The sequence below is a fragment of the Balaenoptera borealis genome, assembly GCF_965194805.1.
Source record: "Balaenoptera borealis genome assembly, chromosome: 20".
NCBI lineage: Eukaryota > Metazoa > Chordata > Mammalia > Artiodactyla > Balaenopteridae > Balaenoptera > Balaenoptera borealis.
Window position 1 is genome coordinate 12,113,902 of NC_138879.1, and position 21,632 is coordinate 12,135,533.

Consider the following 21,632-nt stretch of genomic DNA (forward strand, 5'->3'; position numbering starts at 1 on the left):
ACCCCCACCTGGGGCTGTGGGGCCCTAGAATTGAGAGGTCACAGGCACTTCTTTCTGGCTCTGCTGCTGAGAAGCTGCCTGGAGCCAGGCCCACTTAGCGCCTGGCGGCTGGGCTTCCTCCCGTGGGGCATGTGATGCCCAGGAGCGCCCTGCCAGCACCAGTCAGCGCTAATGAGGCCGTCATGCTAATCGGAACAGGCCAGCTCCTTTGCAGCCTGACTGGGAGTTGGGGGTGCAGAGGAGAGACCAGTGCCCACGCCTGGAGGTGGCCATGGGCACAGCTGCCCCTCAGCCCACCCCCGCCCCTGTACACATGTGACCTGAAGTGTGGACAGCATCATGGCTGGTACCTCCAAACCAGGACATTTCCCTGGCATCAAGGCCTGGGCAACCCAGTCCCATAGGAACTTGGGGAGATTTTTTGTGGGCATCATCTCTGGGGAGGGGGGGGTGCAACCCCAGATTGCATCTCCCTACCATGGGGTACCTGGTACGCAGCCTAGCCAGGCACGCAGTCAATGCCCCATAAACATGTGTGGGTCACAGAGGTGGACAACGCTAGCCCCCAGGGAGAGCCAAGACCAACCCCTCGCTCAGCTGACCTGTGGCGTGCACTATGCTGTCATGGGGATTTGTGTGCAGGCCTATCTCCCTGAACCCCAATCTGAACCCCCGAAGCAAGGGGTCGGGTCTCCTGGTCTCCTCCTCAGTGTCTGCATGTACCTGGGGAGGTCATTGCCCAGGACCTGGAAAATGGAGGAACGACTCCTGACCCATGTGCCCATCTGCCCCACCCACTCCCTGGGGCCTATGCATGCCCGGCCCAGGGCCCCTTCATTCTGTTGGACCCCCATATGGCCTCGAAAGGGATGGAGGGGTGATGCCTAGAACATCAAGGGCAAGACTCTGGGGGCCGTGGCTGGAAGGGCCCTGTGGCTCCCAGTCCTGGTCCCCAGAGAAGGGAGGCCTGAGGGTCACACGCTGTGATGAGGAAGAGGACACCAAGGCTGGCCCGGGCCCAGGACAGGCAGCTCTGGTTTCACTACTTGGCTCCTGGCCCCTGAGGCAGGTGCAAGAGACAGACAGGCAGGGCAAAGCTGAGCAGGCCCGCTGCAGCTCCCAAAGACAAACCCCTCAGGCTCAGCATCGGGGGTGCGGGGAGGTGCAATGGGGCGGCCCCAGAGGCTGGGCTGGGAGATGCCGGGTCAGAGGTAGCCAGCTCTGGCTTCTCCTAGCCTGCTGGCCTCAGCCCTCTGCTGGGAAAGCTTCGCCCTATGTGATCCCCGGACCCAGCCCATAAAGACCCTGCAGTCAGGCCAGTCGCTCTGGCAATGTGAACGGCAGTTCAGGGATCTCCAAGGCCACCCATCAAGGCTGGCTTCACCAGAGCTTGCCCGTAGAAGACAGAGCAACCTTATGGGCCTGAGAGTTGCTCAGGGTACAGGGGTCAGGTCAGAGCCTGGCCCCGTGACCCCGAGTCTGACAGCCTGCCGCCTCCTTGTGCTGCCTGGAGTAATGTCTGCTCTACGTTCATGCTCCCATGTCACCCTCTCGCTGTGCAACCTGCAAGGCGGGTGTAACTCTCCATCACACAGCTGCCACCTCAGCCCAAACCAAGGGCCCTTTTCCCAGGGCCCAACACAACCAGGCTCCCTGGCCAGTGTGAATTCGGCCAAGACACTGCCTCTCCACACCTGGTTTGGATCTGGGTGCCATGGCTGCCAGGATGGGGTGGGGGGCGCCTGGCCCCACTCACTGGCACCAACAGCCCTGCCTGCCACTTTCCCAGCCACAGGCCACCGTCGGGAAGCATCAGACTCAGGGCTGCAGGCTGTGACCCAGGGGCCACTGAGGGGGATGGCGCGCGACTTGGCTGCAGCCGCCTGGGTTGGGGGCCTTGCCGCACTCCTGGCAGCAGGAATCAGAGAAGCAGTAACTGGATCTGGCGGCTGAGGGTGGAGGGCTGCGATCGGGTTGCGGCCACATGCAAGTTTTCCACCAGGCGGCTTTCTCTACCTCGGGAAAGAGCTGGGCTGGGTTGGGGAGTCTGTGCAGTGGGTCTGGGGGCCCGGAGGTGGGGGGCAAGGAGAGAGGCCAAGACGTGCAGGGGCCAGAGAGCGGGGCACAGGGCCCGAGTTGGGGCCCGGGCAGCTGCCAGTGAGGACAAGGAGGTGGTCGGCCCTGCGGCGGGTGGCGCTCTCCAGCCCTACCGGCCCTGGGCTCTGGCCCCTGGGCAGTCCGGGAGTGGCTGAAATCCAAGCTGGGGTAACGAAAGGCTGCTGCTGTTCCTAAGCCGGCACAGCTCTGATCCGCCCTCCCACCCGCCCTCTGCTGCCTGCTGGCCATGTAAGAGCTGCCTGGGCCCGTGACCACTGGTCAGAGGCAGCATCCGATCGGGCAGCAGGTCCATGACGCCAGCTGGGCCTGGGGGCCACGGGCCGACCCCATCGAGCCAGGCCTCTGGGGGACCTCGGGGGCCGTGAGCACACAGAGAGAGCTTCCCAGGCCCCTCTTGGGGACCTCAGCCAGGCCCGAAGATGCCCACCAATGGCCTGCACCAGGTGCTGAAGATCCAGTTTGGCCTCGTCAATGATACTGACCGTTACCTGACGGCTGAGAGCTTTGGCTTCAAGGTCAATGCCTCGGCACCCAGCCTCAAGAGGAAGCAGATGTGGGTGCTGGAGCCAGACCCGGGCCAGGGCACAGCAGTGCTGTTTCGCAGCAGCCACCTGGGCCGCTACCTGTCAGCCGAGGAGGACGGGCGCGTGGCCTGCGAGGCGGAGCGGCCGGGCCGCGACTGCCGCTTCCTGGTCCTGCCGCAGCCTGACGGGCGCTGGGTGCTGCAGTCGGAGCCGCACGGCCGCTTCTTTGGCGGCACTGAGGACCAGCTGTCCTGCTTCGCCACAGCCATCACCCCGGCTGAGCTGTGGACCGTGCACCTGGCCATCCACCCGCAGGCCCACCTGCTGAGTGTGAGCCGGCGGCGCTACGCGCACCTGTGCCCACAGGAGGACGAGATCGCGGCGGACAGCAACACACCGTGGGGCGTGGATGCGCTCGTCACGCTCATCTTCCAGAACCGGCAGTACTGCCTCAAGTCCTGCGACAGCCGCTACCTGCGCAGCGATGGCCGCCTTGTCTGGGAGCCCGAGGCTCGCGCCCGCTACACACTTGAGTTCAAGGCGGGCAAGCTGGCCTTCAAGGACTGTGACGGCCGCTACCTGGCGCCCGTGGGACCCGCAGGCACGCTCAGGGCTGGCCGCAACACACGGCCCGGCAAGGACGAGCTCTTCGACCTGGAGGAGAGTCACCCGCAGGTGGTGCTGGTGGCCGCCAACCACCGCTACGTGTCAGTGCGGCAAGGTAATGAGGGTGCGGGGCCGGCGTGCTCTCAGTGTGGGGCTCATGCAGCTGATGGGTGGGGACGTGTGTGTGGCAGCACACAGCGTAGGTGGGCGGGCCGTGGGCCACGTATGGGGTCCCTGCTGAGCCTTGGGCCCGCTGGACAGCTACTGGATGCAGGCTGGGCAGCGCCCAGCGGGAGGTGGTGGAGGCCCAGGCCAGCTGCTATGAGGCGTAGGAGGGCAGGCCCCGCCCACACTGGGCTGGCCCCCTGCCCGCCCCTCCCCTTCCCTTCCATCACCCCACTTCTGAAATTTAAAGGGTTTGGGAGGCGACTAAGGGCAGGGCAAGGAGACAGCAGGAGTGGAGTGGGGAGGGGCCTTGGGGTTCCTCCAGGCCAGGGGGATGCAAGCGGCCCCTCCAGGGCCTGGACTCCTTGGTGGGGAGACACTGTCTCTACCCAACAGGTGTGGCGTGGCTCCCCCCAAGTCCTGGATCATCGGTCACCTGCTTCATGTGACCGGTGGGCCCTGCCACATGTGATCACATGCCTGTGGGGTGAACGTGGGCAGTTCCTACTTCCCCTCGAAGAAGGTGAGGTCCCAGAGTGGCCCCAAGCTGCTTGGGTTCCTGGCTCTGTGCACCCAGGAGTGGCTGGGCACACCATGACCCGGCTCACTGTCACCACCTGGTCCAGAAGGCAGAGTCCCGGCCCTGAGCACCTGGAGGGGTGGCCCAGCTGTGGCTCTAGGGGCCCCTGCCTGTAGTCCGGGTCTTCAAGGCCAGTGCAGAGCAGGGACCGGCATTCAGCAAACACCCCCAAGCACTTGCGGCATGTGGTCGGGTCCTGGGGCATGAGGGAAGACAGACAGCCCTGGTCCTTCCCATGTCAGGTCCTACTGTCTGGCCACACCGCTTTCTGGCCTGGGCCAAGGCCCATATGCTTGGCTTGTCAGTAAAAGGTGGGCAGCAGTGTGAAAAAGCTTTCTCTGTGAGTCAAAGGAGATGCTGGATACAAAGTATTTGTCCCTGTTCAGCTTGTGAGTGAGTCTTGTGGTGGTGGTAGTGGGGATGGTAGCTGGTGGTGATGGAGGTGATGGTAAGACCGGCTGTGGTAATAGAGACGGTGCTAGTGTTCTGCTAGTGATGGTGGTGGTGTTGATAGTGATGGAGATGGTGATGATGGTGGTGATGATGGTGGTGGTGAGGGATGGTAGCTGTATAAACCATTTTTCATTCTCTGGACTACCCTGCATCTGACCCCATCCCTTTAATGGGGGATGTCCCCCACAAAGGACCAGATTTGCCTCCCACTATAGAGGCCAGAGGTACCGCACATTCGCCTCCCTGCTTTGCTTACAATAAGCCTGAGGGCACAGGACCTGGCCCCGAGATATTCAGATGTTGACTTGGCTACCAGTCATTCGAGGAAGTGGAGTGTGGCATCTCAGTGTTGCGGGAGGAGTGGAGCGGTGCCACTAGATTCCAAGGTAGCTGTACTGGTGGCTTCTGTGGAGTGGTGGTGCCTCGGTCCTTGTCATTTTGCTGGTCAGGCAGCCCCCAAACCCGTCTCCTTCCCCCTGGAGTGTTTGTGAGCACCCTGGATTCTCCTGCCAATATTTTTCTTTTGCGGCCTCTATCAGCCAGGCTCTGCTTGTTTCTGCTGTGCCCGCTGCCGGCCCTCACTGATGTGGCATTGCTGCAGGGCCGCCCAGCAGGCAGTGTTCGTTGCTGCAAGTAACAATGGCCGCAAATTGGCTTAAGCCACAAGGACACTGATTATCTCACCTAAACGAAGTCTGGAGGCACGGGGGTGGTGGGATCCCCGGCAGGCACCACTGCCAGCTCAGTGGCATCACCAAAGTCCTCCACTCTTTCCTCTTCGAGGAACCTCTCTCCCAGGACAGCTCTGACCTCAGGCTGGTGCCCTTGTGGTCACAAGACGGCTGCTGCTGTTCCAGGCTCACATCCAGACAGGACAAAGTCCAAAGGAAAGAGGGGCACTGGCTCTTCTGTGTCTTCGCAGGAGTAAGGAAAGTTCTCCTGTAAATGCTCTCAGACACCCCTTCTTGCTCAGACACCCACCACTTGACCAATCCCTCCTGGAACAGTGGGGTCCACACTCCTTGCGGGCAAGCAGGACTCCGTGGAGCCTCTCCTGCCTCAAGGTCAGGGCCCCAGGAGCAGCCGGCTGTGTGAGATGGAGCCCCTAGGCTGCGTCCTGTCTGGAAGGGGTGTGTGGGGGGCAATGCTGGGGACACCAATGGCTTGGCCTCAGAGATGGGGGTGGAGGTGCAGCCACAGCCTTAGACCCCTGGCCTCGCTCCCCCCTTAGTCCCTGCACGGATGGCTCCCTCACCTCCTCAGGTCTGCTTCAGTGAGGCTGTCCCTGGCCAAAACCCACAGCATTCATGGGCACTGGATGTACCACCATTCTTGTTGTCCGCCGCTCCCCATGGACCAGTGCTAGAAGGGCAAGGGCCGCCATCTGTTTTGTTACCGCTGATCGCGGGCCCAGGGGCAGCTGGCGCTCACTTTGTTCAGTATTGCTGATGGGACGGTGGAATTGGCATTGAGAATGCTGGGCCACCTTCTTTGGCTCTGAGCAATGATCTGTGTAAGAAGGGAGACAGACCCCAGCCTGGGGGGCTTTGGAGGGCACAGCCATGAAGGGTGACAGGTCCTGACCTCCACAGTCTGGGCTCTACCTACTGGGGGCAGGGCAGGACAGGATGTGGCCCTGACCCTCAGGCTCTGATGGGGGTCTGCCACACTCCCTCCTGCTCCCTCAGCTGGAGCCACTGGACCCCAGCCTCAGGGGACCTCTGTGATCTGCCATATCTCTTGGAGTGGCCAGTTGCGATGGAACAGGGATGTGGTTTAAGGGAAGATACTGGGGAGGCTCCACCGCCTGCCTGCTGCACCCCACCCTGGTCATGGATGACCCCTTCGTCTCCCTCCCAGGAATCCCAGACAGAGCCCCAAGTAGCCTTGCCCTCCCTCAGGGCTCTTGGGAGACCACGCACATGTGAGTGAGGGGCTGGGGGGTCCAATCCCTGCTCAGCGCCCAGGAGCAAACCCCAGGCCCCTGCTGTGTCCTGAGCCACAGCTGGGGAAGGACAGGGACCCCACTGTGTCCATCCAGTGGCTTAGGGGAGAGTTATAAATAGAGGCTGGTGTAAGTCCTGGGTCGAGAGAGCAGGAGCAAGCAGATTACCTGACGATTAGCAGAGGCAAGGGATTTGCTGGCACGGAAGGGCCTGGTTCCTGGAGCTGTGGTGGGAGCTGGGCAAGTACCTTTAGGGAGCAGTGTGTATGGGTCCATGACGCGCCCACATGGCCCTGGGGCAGAGCTCCAAATCTTCTAGAGTCCAGAGGGTTCTAGATGAGACCCCCGCTGACTTCAGGGTTGCCCCAAGAGCATGCCTCCCCATCCCTCTGCTCCCCACCCCATCCAGGGTGAGGCGTGAGGGGCTTCCCATCTCCTCCCTCCAGGGGTCAATGTCTCCGCCAACCAAGACGAAGAACTGGATCATGAGACTTTCCTGATGCAAATTGACCAGGAGACAAAGAAGTGCACCTTCTATTCCAGCACTGGGGGCTACTGGACCCTGGTCACCCACGGGGGGATCCAGGCCACAGCCACACAAGTGTGAGTGCACCATCCCCACCTCTATGACCATCTTCACCTCCACCTCCACCATCACCATCACCACCTCCACCATCACCATCTCTACCATCACCATCACCATCACCACCTCCACCATCACCATCACCACCACCTCCAGAATCACCACCATCACCACCACCTCCTCCACCAGCACCAGCACCAGCACCACCATCATCTCTATTACCACTACCACCTGCATCACCACCTCTACCTCAACCACGGGGACCACACAGCAGCCCAGCCAGGGAAGAATGCCCACTGGGGTGAGGGACAGCTCTTAATGGTGGTGGGGGTATCAGTGGAAGGCAAGTGCCTGTCCCTCCCCCTGAGGGGGTGGTATTGGACTTGAGGGGGATGGGGAGGCCTGACCCTGAGCCCCCACATCCTGCTCCTCTGAGGGGACCTTGACCTGTCCCTTCCAGTTCTGCGAACACCATGTTTGAGATGGAGTGGCGGGGCCGGCGGGTGGCCCTCAAGGCCAGCAATGGGCGCTATGTGTGCATGAAGAAGAACGGGCAACTGGCGGCCATCAGCGATTTTGTGGGTGAGCACTTCCCTCATTCCCTGGGGAGACTGGGGCGGGGCCCTCTGCCTGGGAACACGGCCAGCTCGGAGACCCTGTCCCCACAAGGGCTGGCCCCTCTCCCTCCCTGTGAAGCTGCTGCTGTCCACGACAGTAGTCATACTTGCTGGTCCAGATCATTGTTCTTGATGTGGGGGAGCAGATCCAGAGCACCCTGATCACTGCCGCACATTTGGGGAACCGGGGCCTCAACCGCCGCAGGCCCCTGGCTAAGGCCACATAAGGCAATGGCAGTGGCAGATCGAGGCACACAAGCTGAGCAGTGAGTCCAGGCCTGGAGCTCTTCCAGGGGAGCCCCGTTAAGGCCCCTCAACCCCTTTCTTGCCATCAGGTGAGGACGAGGAGTTTATCCTCAAGCTCATCAACCGGCCCATCCTCGTGCTGCGGGGCCTGGACGGCTTCGTCTGCCACCGCCGAGGCTCCAACCAGCTGGACACCAACCGCTCCGTCTACGACGTGTTCCACCTGAGCTTCAGCGACGGCGCCTACCAGATCCGAGGTGCGGGCGTGCGGGATGGGGGTGGGGAGAGCGCGACGAGCTGGGGCCCGGAGAGAGTGGGGGACGCCGAGGGGGATGGGGGGACCGCGGGGTCGGGAGCGAGCCGCCCGCCGACCCCCGCTCCCCTTAACCCCCAGGCCGCGGCGGCGGGTTCTGGCACACCGGCAGCCACGGCAGCGTGTGCAGCGACGGCGAGCGCGCCGAGGACTTCCTGTTTGAGTTCCGTGAGCGCGGCCGCCTGGCCATCCGCGCCCGGAGCGGAAAGTACCTGCGCGGTGGCGCCTCGGGGCTGCTGCGCGCAGACGCAGACGCGCCTGCCGGGGTTGCGCTCTGGGAGTACTGAGTGCCGCCCTCCTGTCCCCCATTAAACCGTGTCTGTGACCAGCGGCTCGCGGGTCAGTGGCGCCGCTCGGGGTGGGGAAGGGTGTGCGCGGAGGGTCTGCAGGCTCGCCGGTCTCAGAGTGCTGCACAGGAGCGGTCCCTGGCCCCTCCGCCCTGGGGCTCCTGCGATGGCCACTGGACAACTACTCCCCCCCCCCCCCCAATCCCTCATGCCCAGAAAATCCAAGGTCGGGGCTTGTCCAGGAGGGTCCAGCCGATTGAACGTCCCACAGCCCCATCCTGGACAGCCAGTCCCGGGCCTCCTCTTGTCCACCCCCCCCCCCCCGGGATTGTCTCTCCTTGGTGCACGTCTCCTCCCTAAGCCCGGGAGAGGGGACCCCCCACTCTACTCAGCAGGACCAGGGTGGGGGTGGGGGAGCTGGAAGGAGCCTGATCCCAGGCCCCAGCAAGTCAGGTAGGTCAGAGGGTCTTCGGAGTCTCCATAGCGCACATCACTGCTCCCTTCCCCAAGGGCAGGGTCTTAGGGAATCCTGGAAGCACCTGACGGAGAAGTGACACCCACCCGTCCCAAACAGGGCTGTGTGTGGTCAGCCATGGGGGAGAGGGCCCTTCTCAGCCTCTGCACCAGCCTGCTGCCAGCCAGCCCCACCTAGCCTAGGAAGGGTGGATGACCGGGACAAGGCCCATGGTTTACCCATGTGCCTCCCCAAACCAGCTGGCACCCAAAACCCCCGTGTCCCCAAGGACCCCCACCCAGGGCAGTGTCTCTTATGGGCTGGGTAACCTTGGACCATTGGAGGTGGGAGTGGGGTGGGAGGCATGCCCCCTGGGATTGGCCTGGACCTTGGGGACTGGGGTGATGGAGGGCTGGGGGTACAGTCTAGAGCCTGGAGTAGGGGGAGACCACAGACACAGGTGACCTCACTGACCCTTCCCCTCAGCCCACACCCCTCTCCCCACCCTTGCCTGGGGCCTGAAGCCCCACCTCCAGTGAGTCTGGCCAGTGTGAGGCACTTTGGGAAAGGAGGGCAGCAAGGAAGGGGTGCAGAGCTGGTTCCAGAGGAGACTGGACACATATGGCCAGGGAGGACCGGAAGGGGTGAGGCATCCTGGGGGTGGGGAAGACCAGCAAGGACCCCTCCCCAGTCTCTCCCCAGGGCCCCCCTTGGCTGGCTCCCCGCCTCGCTGGGCTCCCCTCACCTTAGGGATGAAGAAGGGCTGGAAGCCAGATGGGCCAACACACTTCAAGGTGGGCTCCAACTGACCCTGCAAGTACCAGACGCAGGAGCCTGGCCCCGGAAGGAATGAGTGATTGTCCTGAGCTGTGGTCTGCACTGCCCCCTGGTGGCATATGGGACAGGAGGGTTGGGGGCCCATCTGCGGGGCACTCTTGACCTGAAAGAAGCTGGCACCAGTGTTCACGTGCTCCACAGGGTGCCAAGGAGGGGTCTCCTGTTTGCTGACCTTGGCCAGTGTACTTGGCTTGAGACAATCGCTGAGTGGAGCCCGCACGGCCTGGGGCAGCAGCTGGAGAGGGGAGGCAGGGAAGAGTGCTTGGGGGTCCCTTTGGGCTGGACTGACCACTCCATCCTCCCCCGTGGCACTCAGGGAGGTGACAGAAAGACGACCCTCAGAAACAGCCGGGGACAGGACTAAGGGGGTGCAGGCCCTTCGCTGGCTGGGCCACAGCTCCCCTCCAGGCTGCGTTAGGACCAGCAGAAGCTGGAGGTGGACCGCTTGCTCATCCTTGGAGAAGGCAGCTGTCACACTGCTCCCAGCAACCTCAGGGACAGAAGGAACAGGACAGTACTGAGTGGGCTGGCCCCCCCCCATCCTCCCTCCCACCCTGAAGAACCCTTCAGTGCTGGGTCCATGTGGCGATCAGCCACTCTCCCAGACCCCAACTCGGAGCACCCCACCAGCCCCTCTCCCTCCATGGAGGGCGACGAGGAGGTGGCCTTGGTCCTCCTGGGCAGGGACCCTCATGGCCTGAACGGCCCTGCAGAGACCACTTCACCCCAGCGTTGAAGCTTCCTGCTGGCCTGAGGGCCCCCTAGAGGTCAGTTCAAGGCTCATCTGGGCCGTGCAGTGGCCACCAGACTTGTTGGGGGCTTGGAGCTGGGGGTGTGTCCAGGAATCCAGGTCAAAGCTGCCACCAGACTGAAGGGGGAGGGCTAAAGAACAGCCAAGGCCAAGGCAGAGCACCAGAAAGGGTCATTTTCTGAGGCAGGGTGCCTCGCAGGCCCTGCACGCACAGCAGGAAAGCACCGAGTGAAGTCTGGGGGAGAGACACCCTCCCCAGAGCACCGGAGCCACACCAGGGCTGCTGTCTGCCCCCAGGGACCCTTGGAAACAATGCACAGTGCTGGGCGCTGGGTGTGGCCCCGGCCGGAGGCACCAAGTTGTTGTTTTGGCCACAGGGCACCTGCAGGAATGCCCCCTCCCCCACAGCCATTGTGCTTTGGTCACAGGGAGCACCCTCCCACCCGGTAACCCCAGCGGCGGCAGAGAAGCGGGGCCGAGGCACCCAGAGCGAGGCAGTTGGACAGGTGTGCACAGTGCTGGACAACAGGTCTGTGGGTGGGCGGGTGATGCTGCCAAGAGGGGCAGCCCTGGGCTCTGGGCACCACGGTGGGAATGCGACAACCACCAAAACACACGGCCCGAGGCTCAACCCAGAAGCCCTGTCTCTGCGGCCTCTGCAGGCCGCTAGGGCAACGGTGCTCCTGCTCTGGAGTCTGGACCCCATGGCCGGGGCCCAGCTTCTGAGTGGAGGGGTGTCCGTGATCCAGCCCCGACGTTCTGGGTGGGAGGCGGCCCAGCGGTGTCGAGGTTGAGCGCGGAGGCCGTGGCAGCTGCTGGAGGAAAGGAAGCAGTGATGCAGGAGGACGAGCAGGCCCCTGCCCAGCGGGGTCACGGACCGCCTCGCTACCCTGACACACCTGCTAAACGAGCTGCCTCTTCTGAGCACACCCACCCGGGGGGCGCCAGGTGGCCATCTGGGGGGCCGGCTGCACTCACCCCAGACCTTCCCCAGCTGTAACCAGGCCCACAGTGCCGCCCAGGTCAGGAGACAGGTTTTCTCCATAAAACCACGAAGGTACTGTGAGTTGTTAGAGGGGCCGGAAGCAGGGACAGAGCTGGGGCGGGGTGGGGCCTACCTGGCATCACAGCAGGAGGAGGCTGGGGCTGCGGAGCTGCCTGTACACCTGCAGGAGCCTCTGGGCGGTGGTGCAGGAGCTGGCTTCGTCCTCCGTGCACAGCCGGTCCCGCAGGGTCTGCACCTCCCGCAGCAGCGTCTACAGGAAGGAATGGGCGGCAGCAGCTAGGGCCCCACCTTCCCACTGGGCATGTCAGCGGGTCCCTCTGGGGGACACCCTCCACGTGCAGATCCTACTCAGACTGTGGTAGGTGGCCCAGGAAAAACACTCATCTGTGGCCTTAACGTGATGACCCCTCGGGACAGGAGGCGTGGCTGGGCTGAGGGAAGACCATGTCCCCAGGGGACAGGCGTGTCCTAGCCAATGTGGGACAGGTTGGAGGAGTGGCCATGCCCACTCTGTCCCCACCTCACCCCTGCAACAGGAGCCCAGACCCGACTCGGCTGTGAGGACTGGGAGGCCCTGCCAACCTGGGCAATACCCCAGTGCCTGTGTGTGTCCCCAGAGGAGCCCAGGCTGGTGGAAGGTTCAGGGCACGGATCCCTGAAGGACCTCACCTCATGGTTGGCCTGGATCTGGTGGAGATACTGCAGGCGGAGGTCAGGCGGGCTGGAGCCCCGGGCAGCCTGCTCCGTGACCAGCCTCTGGGGGGACACAAGGGGCACACGGCTGGAGAGGGTGCTTCTCCCATGTGTCCCAAGGTAGCGCCCAGGGCTCCTGGCACCTGTCCTCCAGCCCACAGAGCCAGGTGGCCCTTCCCCCTCCCCGAACCATCCATCAGGCCTCCCTGCCTCGCCCCCAGTTAACCTTCACCTCAGGCGGCAGGGCACACGAACCCCAGCCTGATGATCATTTACTTGCAAGTAACTTTCTTCTCGGCCCTTTCCCCTTACTACCCACCTCCTACCGCCACCCCTTCCCCATCCTTGGCCTCAGGCCTTGGCACCGCTGTTCCTATCTTGGCCCACGAGAGGGCTGCTTCACGTCCTGCTTTCTGGAGGCAGCCTGGCCAGCTCTCAGGGCTGGACCCAAGCTTGCAGACGGATCCAGGAAGCAAGGCTCCCGCTGGCCTCTGGGGCAGAGCAGAGAAGAGACCCCGACACCCCAAGGGGCAGCAGGAGATGCTGCCAGTGGCAGAAGCTGCACACCTGACAAGGCCGCCCAGATTCCAAGCGGCCAGGTGAATGAACGCCGGTTGTCATGAGAACACTCCCGTTACACAGCACAGTGTCAGCAGACGGAGGACAGAGGTCTGCAGCCCACAAGAAGATTCCCATCAAGGGCGTGTCCCCAGTGTTCCACTGGGGGCTGAATCATGCCTCCCAAATTCACACTTGGAAGCCCCAGCTCCCAGCACCCCCGATGACTGTTTGGAGAGAGAGTCTTCATAGATAATCAAGTTAAAATGAGGTCACGTGGGTTGGCTTTAATCCCACAGGACTGGTGTCCTTCTAAGAAGAGATCAGGACACGGATATGCAGAGGGATGACCATGTGAGGACATAGGGAGGAGTCGGCCATCCATGCGCCCAGAAGAGAGGCCTCAGAAGGAACCACCCCACGGACACCTGGATCCCTGTCTCCAAAGTGAACGCAGTGTGTCCCGTCTGCGGCACTTTGTTCCGGCAGCCCCAGGACACTAACTCCCCTTCTTGCTGGAAGTCTGGTCGGTACGCTCCTCCCCCAGCTTCTCACTAACTGTCCACCTCTCAACTGCCGCGCTCAGCGGGTCTGGAGACAGCCCTGCTTGTTTCAGGCCCGGCAAGAGCAACACGGGGCGCCCTCTGGGGGAGAGAAATGCAGGGGTGGGAGCTCTGCTCTGGGGACAGGGGACTCCTGAGCCCGGGCGTGAAGCCATGGATGTGCCACAGCGGGGCCGTCACAGCAGTGCCTGAGGGGGGACCTCTGGTCACGGCTTGGCCGCCAGGCTCGCCTGGGTGCACTGGTAGGTCTAGAACAGCAGCCTCGGATCCCTGGCGGAGCTTGGACTGCAGGTTCTCCGACTCTTGGGGTCTGGGGTGGGGCCTAGGGACGTGCACCAAGTTCCCAGGTGAGGCTGACGCAGAGTCCACGTTTAAGGAAAAGCGTGGGAATCAGTTGACAGCTGCCACCTTGGACCCCTCTGCGCAGCCGAGGCTGCACACACGCAGAACAGGCAGGAGATGGGCCACCTGACCCTGCGCCCAGCCTGCCAAGGGCACCAGCTGACAGGCTTCCCTCCAGAACACAAAGACCTCCCCTCAGGTCCTGGGGCTGCAGCCCCAGTAGCCGCACACGGCAGTGAAGCAGCAGGAAGGGCCCCTGGGGCTGTGTGTATGGGAGGGGCTGGCTACCAACTCCCGCTTTCCTGGCAAAGACGTGGAGGCCCAGACTAGCAGACACCTGGTCCCGGGGCCCGAGCCTGGCCTTTCCATGCAAGTGTAGAAGAAATCTCACGCTGGTCGCCAGTGGACTGTCTCCCTTTAACCACGTGTGCTCACAGGCCACTGGGAGCTACTGCCAGGAGGGTGAGCAGCAAGTCCCCAACCCACCTCCCAACCGCCCACAGCTTACCTGCAACCCCGGGCAGGAAGCCACAGACCACCAGGGTCCTGTGTCCCCAACACCCCACAGAGACTTCCCAAGCAAGCCCATGATGACCGACAGACCTGCAAACGCCCAACGATGGCGTGGTGTGCCCTGCACATGTTGGCCAGAGAGGAGCTCTCCACCTGGATCTCCATGGCCTGGATGGGCCCTGCTGGGCACAGGTCAGTCACGGCCACCTGCAACACACAAGGAGCCTCACTGGCCATCCACAGCTCTGCCCTGCCCGAGGGCAGCGTGGCCAGCAGGAGTGTCCAAGCTGGCAGGGGCATGTGAAGCCTGGGCTGCCTCTCTACATCCCACTGTGGGCAAAGCTCAGGGGACTCCCGGGGCTGGATCTCCACACTCAACGTGAGTTTTCACCTGAAGAACCAGCTAGCCAAGCAAAAGCAAAGCTGCTCCTTTGGAATATCTGTCCAGGAAGACCCCTCTTCCCTCAGCATGCAGATCCGTGGCACTCACTCCAGAAAAAGTGCCTGCTGTGGCTGCACCACCACGGACAGCCCACACCCGGACCCACCCATGGCCCACACTGTGCATCTTGAGGCACTGGACAGCAGGGTCAGGGTTGCAGGTGTGAAAACAGGGAGGAGGCTGGGCAAGTGAGGTCAGCCCAGTGCCCTCCAGCCAAAGATGAAATCTGGCAAAGATGGGCGAGAGCCAGGACACAAGGCAAGACCCCAGGGGCCTAGAGACCTTAGGAAGGACACTGTCCCTGGCAGCTCTTCCTTCTGGAATCGTGGGATGCACTGGGGCACCCACCCCTCTCTGCCACCTGCAGAACCACCACCAGGCCCCAGGGACACCTGACCTTGACACTGACTAGTCGTGGCCTGACCTGAAAGGGCTGTCCAGTGGGCAGCCTCCACCCACCACCCTCAGCAAGGTGTGCCCGGCCACACGGGATGCTCCGCCAGAGCCTCCAATGCTGTAGCACGAGGGTCTGCTGGACATGACCCCGAGGCTGCCAGGAGAGTCTCGGGAAGGAAGGTTTGTGCGAGGAACGGGGCTAGAGGACTGAGCTCCACCTTGGTGTCTCAGCGGCCCCTGCACATGGGGCGCCTGTGATGGGGCCTGGCATCCTGGTGGTCTAGGGGTTTAGTGGCCTGGAGCCTGGAGTTGCTCGTGCTGCCCCTGGGAGTACAAGTGAGCGACCCACTCCGGCTGGCTGTGAACTCCAGCAGTACGCAGGGCAGGGGCCACGCGTTGAGAGCGCTGGACAGGGTGGTACTCATGGAGACCTGGCTGGGAGCCGACGCTGCCCCCGGCCCCACGAAGGCCACCCCATCACAGCCCGCCTCTCGAACTCGGATGCATCGGAATCCTCTGGAGGGTGGGCCCCAGAATCTGATTCCTCTTGAGCAACCCAGGGACCCTACTCAGAACTGCTGCTGTCGAGGCCGATTTCCCCACAGGCAGGACAGCTGACCCCTGCTTGCCTCGCGGATGATGAGGTGGACATCAGTGCCATCTGGGGCCACTCCCTGGACAGAGGACAGTGCTTGGGCCCTCACGATGTCTGCGGCGGCATTCTCGGCAAGGAGCCACTGCAGGGTGGCACAACACAGGGACACGCCTGGAGGAGAGAGGTGCGGCTGTGAGGCTGAGCAGATCCTGGGAGAGAGAGGAAGGGCTCCAGGCCTCAGCGAAGCCAGCTGGTGCCACCAACCTGCGTGACTGTCCCCTAAGGTGGCCCTGAGCAGCTCTGCCGACACCTTGATGGTGGCCACTGACGGGGGCAGGTACTTGGCCCGCAGGGACGCTGGTCCTGCCGGCTGGCTGACTGGCCCGCAGCAAGTTCCCAGGAAGGTGTGGATGGGGTCTCTGGCAGGGCTGAGTGGGCCCAGGGCCTGCGTGTGGGGTGCAGCCAGGCCGGGGAAGCGCAGGCCCTGCAGCATGTCCACTGTGTGCTCGCTCAGGGGCAGGCACACGCCCTCCTGCTCAGGCAGGACGTCAGGGGTGCATTCATTCGAAGGGGGGTCCTTGAAAGGGTCCGTGAGGGCAAGGGCCCCACCCACGACCTCCCTGAGGCTGTAGAAGAGCGCGCAGGACACGGTCACGGGCAGGTCAAGTGCACCGTCCTCTCCCGGGCCCAGAGGCAGCGTCACCTCACGCTGACCGCCAGGGCCGAGCTGGTCCACGGGGATGGTGTAGGTGATGGCCGAGACAGCCGAGTCCAGGTCTAAGGCCCGGGAGCTGCGGAGCACCTGGATGCACAGGGCCCAGCCCCGGTCCAGGCTGAAGCCACTGCTGTTCTCCAGCAGGCACGTAGCTGTCAGCATGTCCTGCAGCTGCAGGCGGCTCCAGGAGGTGCTGATGGTGCAGGAGATGGGCCTAGGACCCTCCCGGCTCGACAGCAGGGCGCAGCTCACGTTCATGGCTTCGTTGAGGCAGGTCAAGGCCTTGTCCCGCTGGTCAACCGCCTTCTTCAGAGAAGACACTCTGGAAACAGACATGGCTGCTGAGGGAGGGCCCAGACCTCGTTCTTCCTCCAGCATCAGGTGAAGAGCCCCCACCTCAGGGGCTCCTGTCCTGCCCATGCAATCGTCTGACCCAACCTCCTTCTCCAGCAGCAGAGGATGGAGCTGGGGCAGCCTGTACTTGGCAGCCTGGCCTCGCCCACCGGGCTCACGGAGACTTCACCCCCTTCAGGGCCACTGAGCCAGGGGTGCCCACGGTGGCGCTGGCCACCCCCAACGTGCTCCCCAACGTGTTCCAGGTCGGCTCCTTTGCTCCTCTGTGGTGCCACCGTGACATCCCAGAGGATGGCAGGCACGCTAGAAATGACCCTAAACCACAGGGGCTTGGCGCCCACAGCTGGCATTTAGTGCCATCTTTGGCCAGGCAACACAACGTCTGGGGCTATCGCGGGGGCCAGAGGCAAAGTAACAGGCCTGTCCCGGACCAGCGCCACCACCCAGGACACCGCCTTCCGTGGACACCATGCCAGCCTCTGCCCGAGCCTCAGCCCACTGGTCACCTCTCAGAGACAGTGCCAATTCCAGACAGCAACTCCTTAATTTTTTGGCCAGCATTCGCCGAGGTCACTCTGGTGGGGTGAGGCGTCTCAGAGTGCGGGTCCAGGCTGCAGGTCATCAGCCGGCCTTTGGCAGACAGGGCCAGGAGCTCAGCACCCCCTGCAGGTGGACACACGTGGGGCCTGGTCAACAGGCAGGGAGGGGCATGCTGCTGGGAACATGCAGCAGTTCCTGGGACTCAGATAACTGTTGGCAAAACACCTGTGCCCAGGTGAGGAAAAGAGGGTTCTGGAGACATCCCCAAAGAGCCTGGGGCGTGTCCTGGGCTGGACACATGCTGTGAAGGACCCTCCCTGGGACAGGGTGTCAGCACAGCAGAGGCGTCACCTTATACATGGACAGGACTAAAAGGGACCAGACAAGGGCCATCAAATCAGCTGGGTGCATCCCCCCCTCAACAGCCCCCCAACCCCCAGCAAAGCTGCTCTGAGGTTTCCTAAGAGAAGCAGGTGCTACACAGGTCCCAGGCTTCCTCCACTGGCCAGCCGGCTCTCACTGGGGCCTTTCTGGAAGCCTGCCGCCTCTCCTCGACATCTTTCTGTCTCCTTTCCCACTCCTGGCCTACCAGGGAGCTCCCCGGGAAACAGGCTCCATCTCCTGTGACCTGCTGGTTCTCCAAGTCCAGTACCACTAGGCCCTGAGACCCGCCCAGAGGTGTGGCTCCCCCATTCCCTGCCACATGTGTCTCTCTTTCCCTGTGGGAGAGACAGCAGTCTTTTCACTTCAAAAGCATTTCTTTCATATCGAGTATGGTCCACGGTAGGCCTTACAGTGCATTCTTGGGCTATCTTAAGGGGAATATGCGCTAGGGGGAGGGGGGCTCTTATCTCTCTCCCCTAACATTGGGCAAACATGGCTGAAACTCCCTCCGGTTCTGTCTGGGGAGAACACAAACATCAGAGCTTGGCGATGCCCCCTGCCTTTGGTGCAGGGTGGACTCGTTGGAGGCCACATGGTAACTAAGTTTCCAAAAAAACATAAAGGTTTGACCTGAACTGATTTGAATTTCCATTGCACTACTGGCCATGGGAAGATGCTCTTGCCCGGGGTCACTCAGGTGCAGACCCTACCCAGGGAGAGTGGCACAGCCCCGCCCCTAAACCCACCCAGGACCCCAAGACAAGGAGCATCAACCACGAGGCTATGCCAGAGGAGGGTGGGCCTGCCCGGGCAGTTTTACGGAGAACAGGAATGAGGCAGGGAGAGGAGGATGGCCAGTTCACAGGGAGGAGACATCAGAGCGGAGGCTCCACCTACCCCATGGCTTTGGTTTTTAGCTTTCAGCCGTGGTTCGTACCTTCAGGCGCCCTAGATGACACAGAGAGGGTGACGACGCTGCAGGCACTCAAGCTGGCTGGACACAGCAAAGAGGGCAGGCCTCCTGGGGCCCTGTCACGCTGCGTGAGGTCCCAGGGGGAGCTCTCCTGAGCCAGGTCCACTACACAGAGGTCCGAGGGGGTGCTGTGGTACACATGGCCGCCCCTGCCGCGGGCCGCACAGAGCACAGGCCCTGGGAGGCTGTACTCCCGCAGCTCTGGCACCAGATGCCCTGCCTCGTCCCAGCTGGCCTTGATAGCCAGTGTCCGGCCATGGTGACCGAGTGCCACCAGGCAGTCACAGTACGCGTCCTCCACGTCCTCGGACGGCAGCTCTGTCCTCAAGGCTCCAATGAAGATGACAGGCTCCTCCAGGTGATGGAGGATCTTGACAAGGGCCTTCGGATCACCAGGGGCAGACCTGGAGGTGACCAGGGTCTTGAGGACCACACAGCAGAGCTGGCCATCGGGGAGACCGCAGAGGATCACGGGCGACTCCAGGAGGGAGGCATCGGATCCAAAGAGTAGCCCAAAGAGGGGCCCCTCCAGCGTGACGCCCCCAGAGCCCCACGGGTGGCCATGTGGGGCCCTGGAGCCTGGTGGTGACGCACAGCACAGCACTGGGAGGAAGCGGGGGGCTGTGGGCTCCCCCAGGCTCCCAGCTGGGGGGGTGCAGGTGGACAACTCCACCTCTCCAATCTGGCCTCCGGGCCTAGGGTCCTCCCCTGGACATGGACGCTCAAACACCTGCACCTTCCACTGGGTGGGGCCCTGTGCCAGGGTGATGAGCACGTCATCGAGCACGGTGAAGGCATGCAGTGTGGCATTGGGGAGCACACAGGTGTCTGGGTGCACGGGGATCACAGGGGCAGGGAGCTCATCGACCTGCCCATCCTCACTGTCCTGGTCGTCCCTGTCATCCTCGTCATCCCGGCTCACAGACCTTTGAGAACACAGGCAAATGTCAGTTACAATGCTCACAAGCTCCCTTCATGACAGCCTGCCACTGACATGATGGGCCTGGGGTCTGTACAAGGAGCGATCTCAGTGAGTGTTATAGCCACCAGGGAGCAGCTGGCATGCCACAGTGCCTCCCACCTGCTCCACGGACTGCTTTGCTCCCCACCAATCACCCAGGGACACGTGCATAATAGGATCTACCAAGCCTTCCAGAAATGGGGTTTGGACAGAAAACTCTCATCAGTGCAGAACTGTCAGACCCCCAAGGCCTCGGCTGTGAATCACACCTGCTATCTTTTTATCTTCTAAACCAGTAGTGAATAGGTGCCCGAGTCTAGGCTCTAGGCTCTGCACTGGTTAGGCTCTGCACTGGTACTGGGGGGCGGCGGGGGAGGGATGGTGAAACTCCTTTAACCACTGACTCAGGGTTCACAGAGACCCACCTCATAGGTGTGTCATGCCTGACCCACCAAGGCCCATCAAAGCCAAAGGGGCAGCATCCTGCTCCCGGCTGCAGACTCAGCCGCTTGAACCCCGTTTACTAAGAATTCTCTGTGAGCAGGAGCCTGTTAGAGAAGGCAGGTGCTGAGAACAGGGGCCCCCAAGACTTCAGAGCTGGCCCTGAGCCCACCATCCCCACCCTGGAGGCCTGGTGAGTGCTCATTCTGAACCCAGTCCAGGGGTAAGCGGACCGTATAGGTCACAGGGGCAGTGTTTGAGGAGGGCAGAGAAGTACCTACCAGTCAGGGACAGCGAGAAGCCCATCTGAGGCCATGTCCGCCTCAACCCCGGAGAGGCAAGTGTGGACCCGCCCAAAGCAGTGCTGTCCAGCGACCATGCCTCACCTGCTCGCCTGGTCCAAAGACAAGCAATAGATGCCGCTCCGAGCGCACAGGACGTAGAGCGCCCTGCGAAGGGCCAGGAGCTCCAGGTGCCACACCTGACCGGGAAACTTGTACACGGCCTGGACGTCCGGGGAGAAGGCAGAGTGAGACCGGGCGCGTGGGGCCCAGGGGAGGTGGAGTACAAACTCCTCAAATACGCCGGGCCTTCGGTGGATTCCCGCCCGGCCCCGCCCCCTCCAGGGCCCAGGACCCCCGCTCCGCCCTCTCCCCCGGTCCCTGGCCCCTCCCCGGCCTGCCGGGTGCTCACGATCAGCAGCCGCCCCTCCCGGTCGTAGACATAGACCAGCTCGCTCCCGGTGGACAGGAAGATCTCCGCCCCGTGGCACAGCACGCGAGGCTTGCCCGCCGCCAGGCCCCCGAGCGGGCAGCAGAAGCCCGCCAGGTATTCGACCCGCGGCGCGAGGCCAGCCATCGTGGGGTCGCCAGGGAGCCCAGCCACCGGAGGGGTCTCGGCCTCGCAGCGCCGGTGCCGGGGGCGGGGCGGGGCGCGGCGCTTTACGGCCGCCCAGGTCGCAGCGCGGTCTCCGCCGTACAGCGGCGTGGCGGGGGCGGGGGCGGGGCTGGAGCCGGGGGTGGGGCGGGGCCGGAGCCGGGGGTGGGGCGGCTGCGCGTCAGGTCTTAAGAGGCTCCGCGGGAGCCCGGGCCCCTGGGCCGAAGGGGACGCCATTGAGGTAAAGCTAGTGGACACAGAACGGTTTGGCAAAGGGCCAACGTGTTTAAAGCCAAACACGGGAAGCCCAAGGGCCTTGGTCTCTCCACTCGTCCGTCCTCCCCCGGGGCTCCATTGGACCCGCCCGAAGTCGCGCTTCCCTCGTGCGCCCGAGGGCCGGGCCGGCTCCCGGACCTGGGCCAGTACACTGGCTTCCCCAGGGTGGCGGCCCGTCAGAACGCGTCTCCTCCGAGCGGACGGTGCACTCCTAAGTCGACCTTCTAGCGTTTTGCGGGGCGGTTGGATCTATGAATTCCAGGAGGGGGCGGGCAGCGTCAGGTGTTGCCCCTTCCACAGGCGGGGGGTGGGGTGGGGGTGGGGCTCTCGGTCTAGGGATGAGTCTCCTACCTCTGAGCTGCGGAGCCACACCCACGCCTACCCCGTCCCCGGGACACTGCCGCGTCTGAGCTTAACATGGACAGAAGTGTCCCTTCTTTCATGCCTGAATGAACTGTCTGTGGGTGTGTTGGTCTGAACGGACAGTGGGGAAAAAGGGTAAGCCAGAGGAATTCTGGGTTGAGG

General features: G+C 63.1%; 2 protein-coding genes across 5 annotated transcripts; one reads left to right on the top strand and one right to left on the bottom strand.

The window, feature by feature from the left end:
- Positions 1-2,355: 2,355 nt before the first annotated feature.
- FSCN2 (fascin actin-bundling protein 2, retinal) lies at positions 2,356-8,539 on the top strand. The gene is made up of 5 exons (XM_082373384.1): positions 2,356-3,363; positions 6,838-6,994; positions 7,435-7,556; positions 7,927-8,094; positions 8,232-8,539. Exons 1-5 carry the CDS (start codon positions 2,538-2,540, stop codon positions 8,435-8,437), a joined length of 1,479 nt encoding a protein of 492 aa, XP_082229510.1. The 5' UTR covers positions 2,356-2,537; the 3' UTR covers positions 8,438-8,539.
- A 2,099-nt stretch (positions 8,540-10,638) lies between these two features.
- FAAP100 (FA core complex associated protein 100) lies at positions 10,639-20,921 on the bottom strand. Of its 4 annotated transcripts, none has more exons than XM_082373572.1 (10): positions 20,649-20,921; positions 20,342-20,460; positions 18,518-19,479; positions 17,163-17,319; positions 15,852-16,624; positions 15,622-15,758; positions 14,245-14,361; positions 12,155-12,241; positions 11,598-11,735; positions 10,639-11,294 (listed from the first exon to the last, which is right to left on the bottom strand). In XM_082373572.1, the coding sequence occupies exons 1-9, from the start codon at positions 20,811-20,813 to the stop codon at positions 11,604-11,606; spliced, it is 2,649 nt and encodes an 882-aa protein (XP_082229698.1). In that variant the 5' UTR covers positions 20,814-20,921; the 3' UTR covers positions 10,639-11,294; positions 11,598-11,603. The 4 variants fall into 4 exon arrangements, with proteins under 4 accessions (XP_082229698.1, XP_082229697.1, XP_082229699.1 ...); XM_082373571.1 differs by having other exon boundaries at positions 10,639-11,291; positions 20,649-20,920; XM_082373573.1 differs by lacking the exon at positions 20,649-20,921 and having other exon boundaries at positions 10,639-11,291; positions 20,237-20,356.
- Between the last annotated feature and the right edge of the window lie 711 nt (positions 20,922-21,632).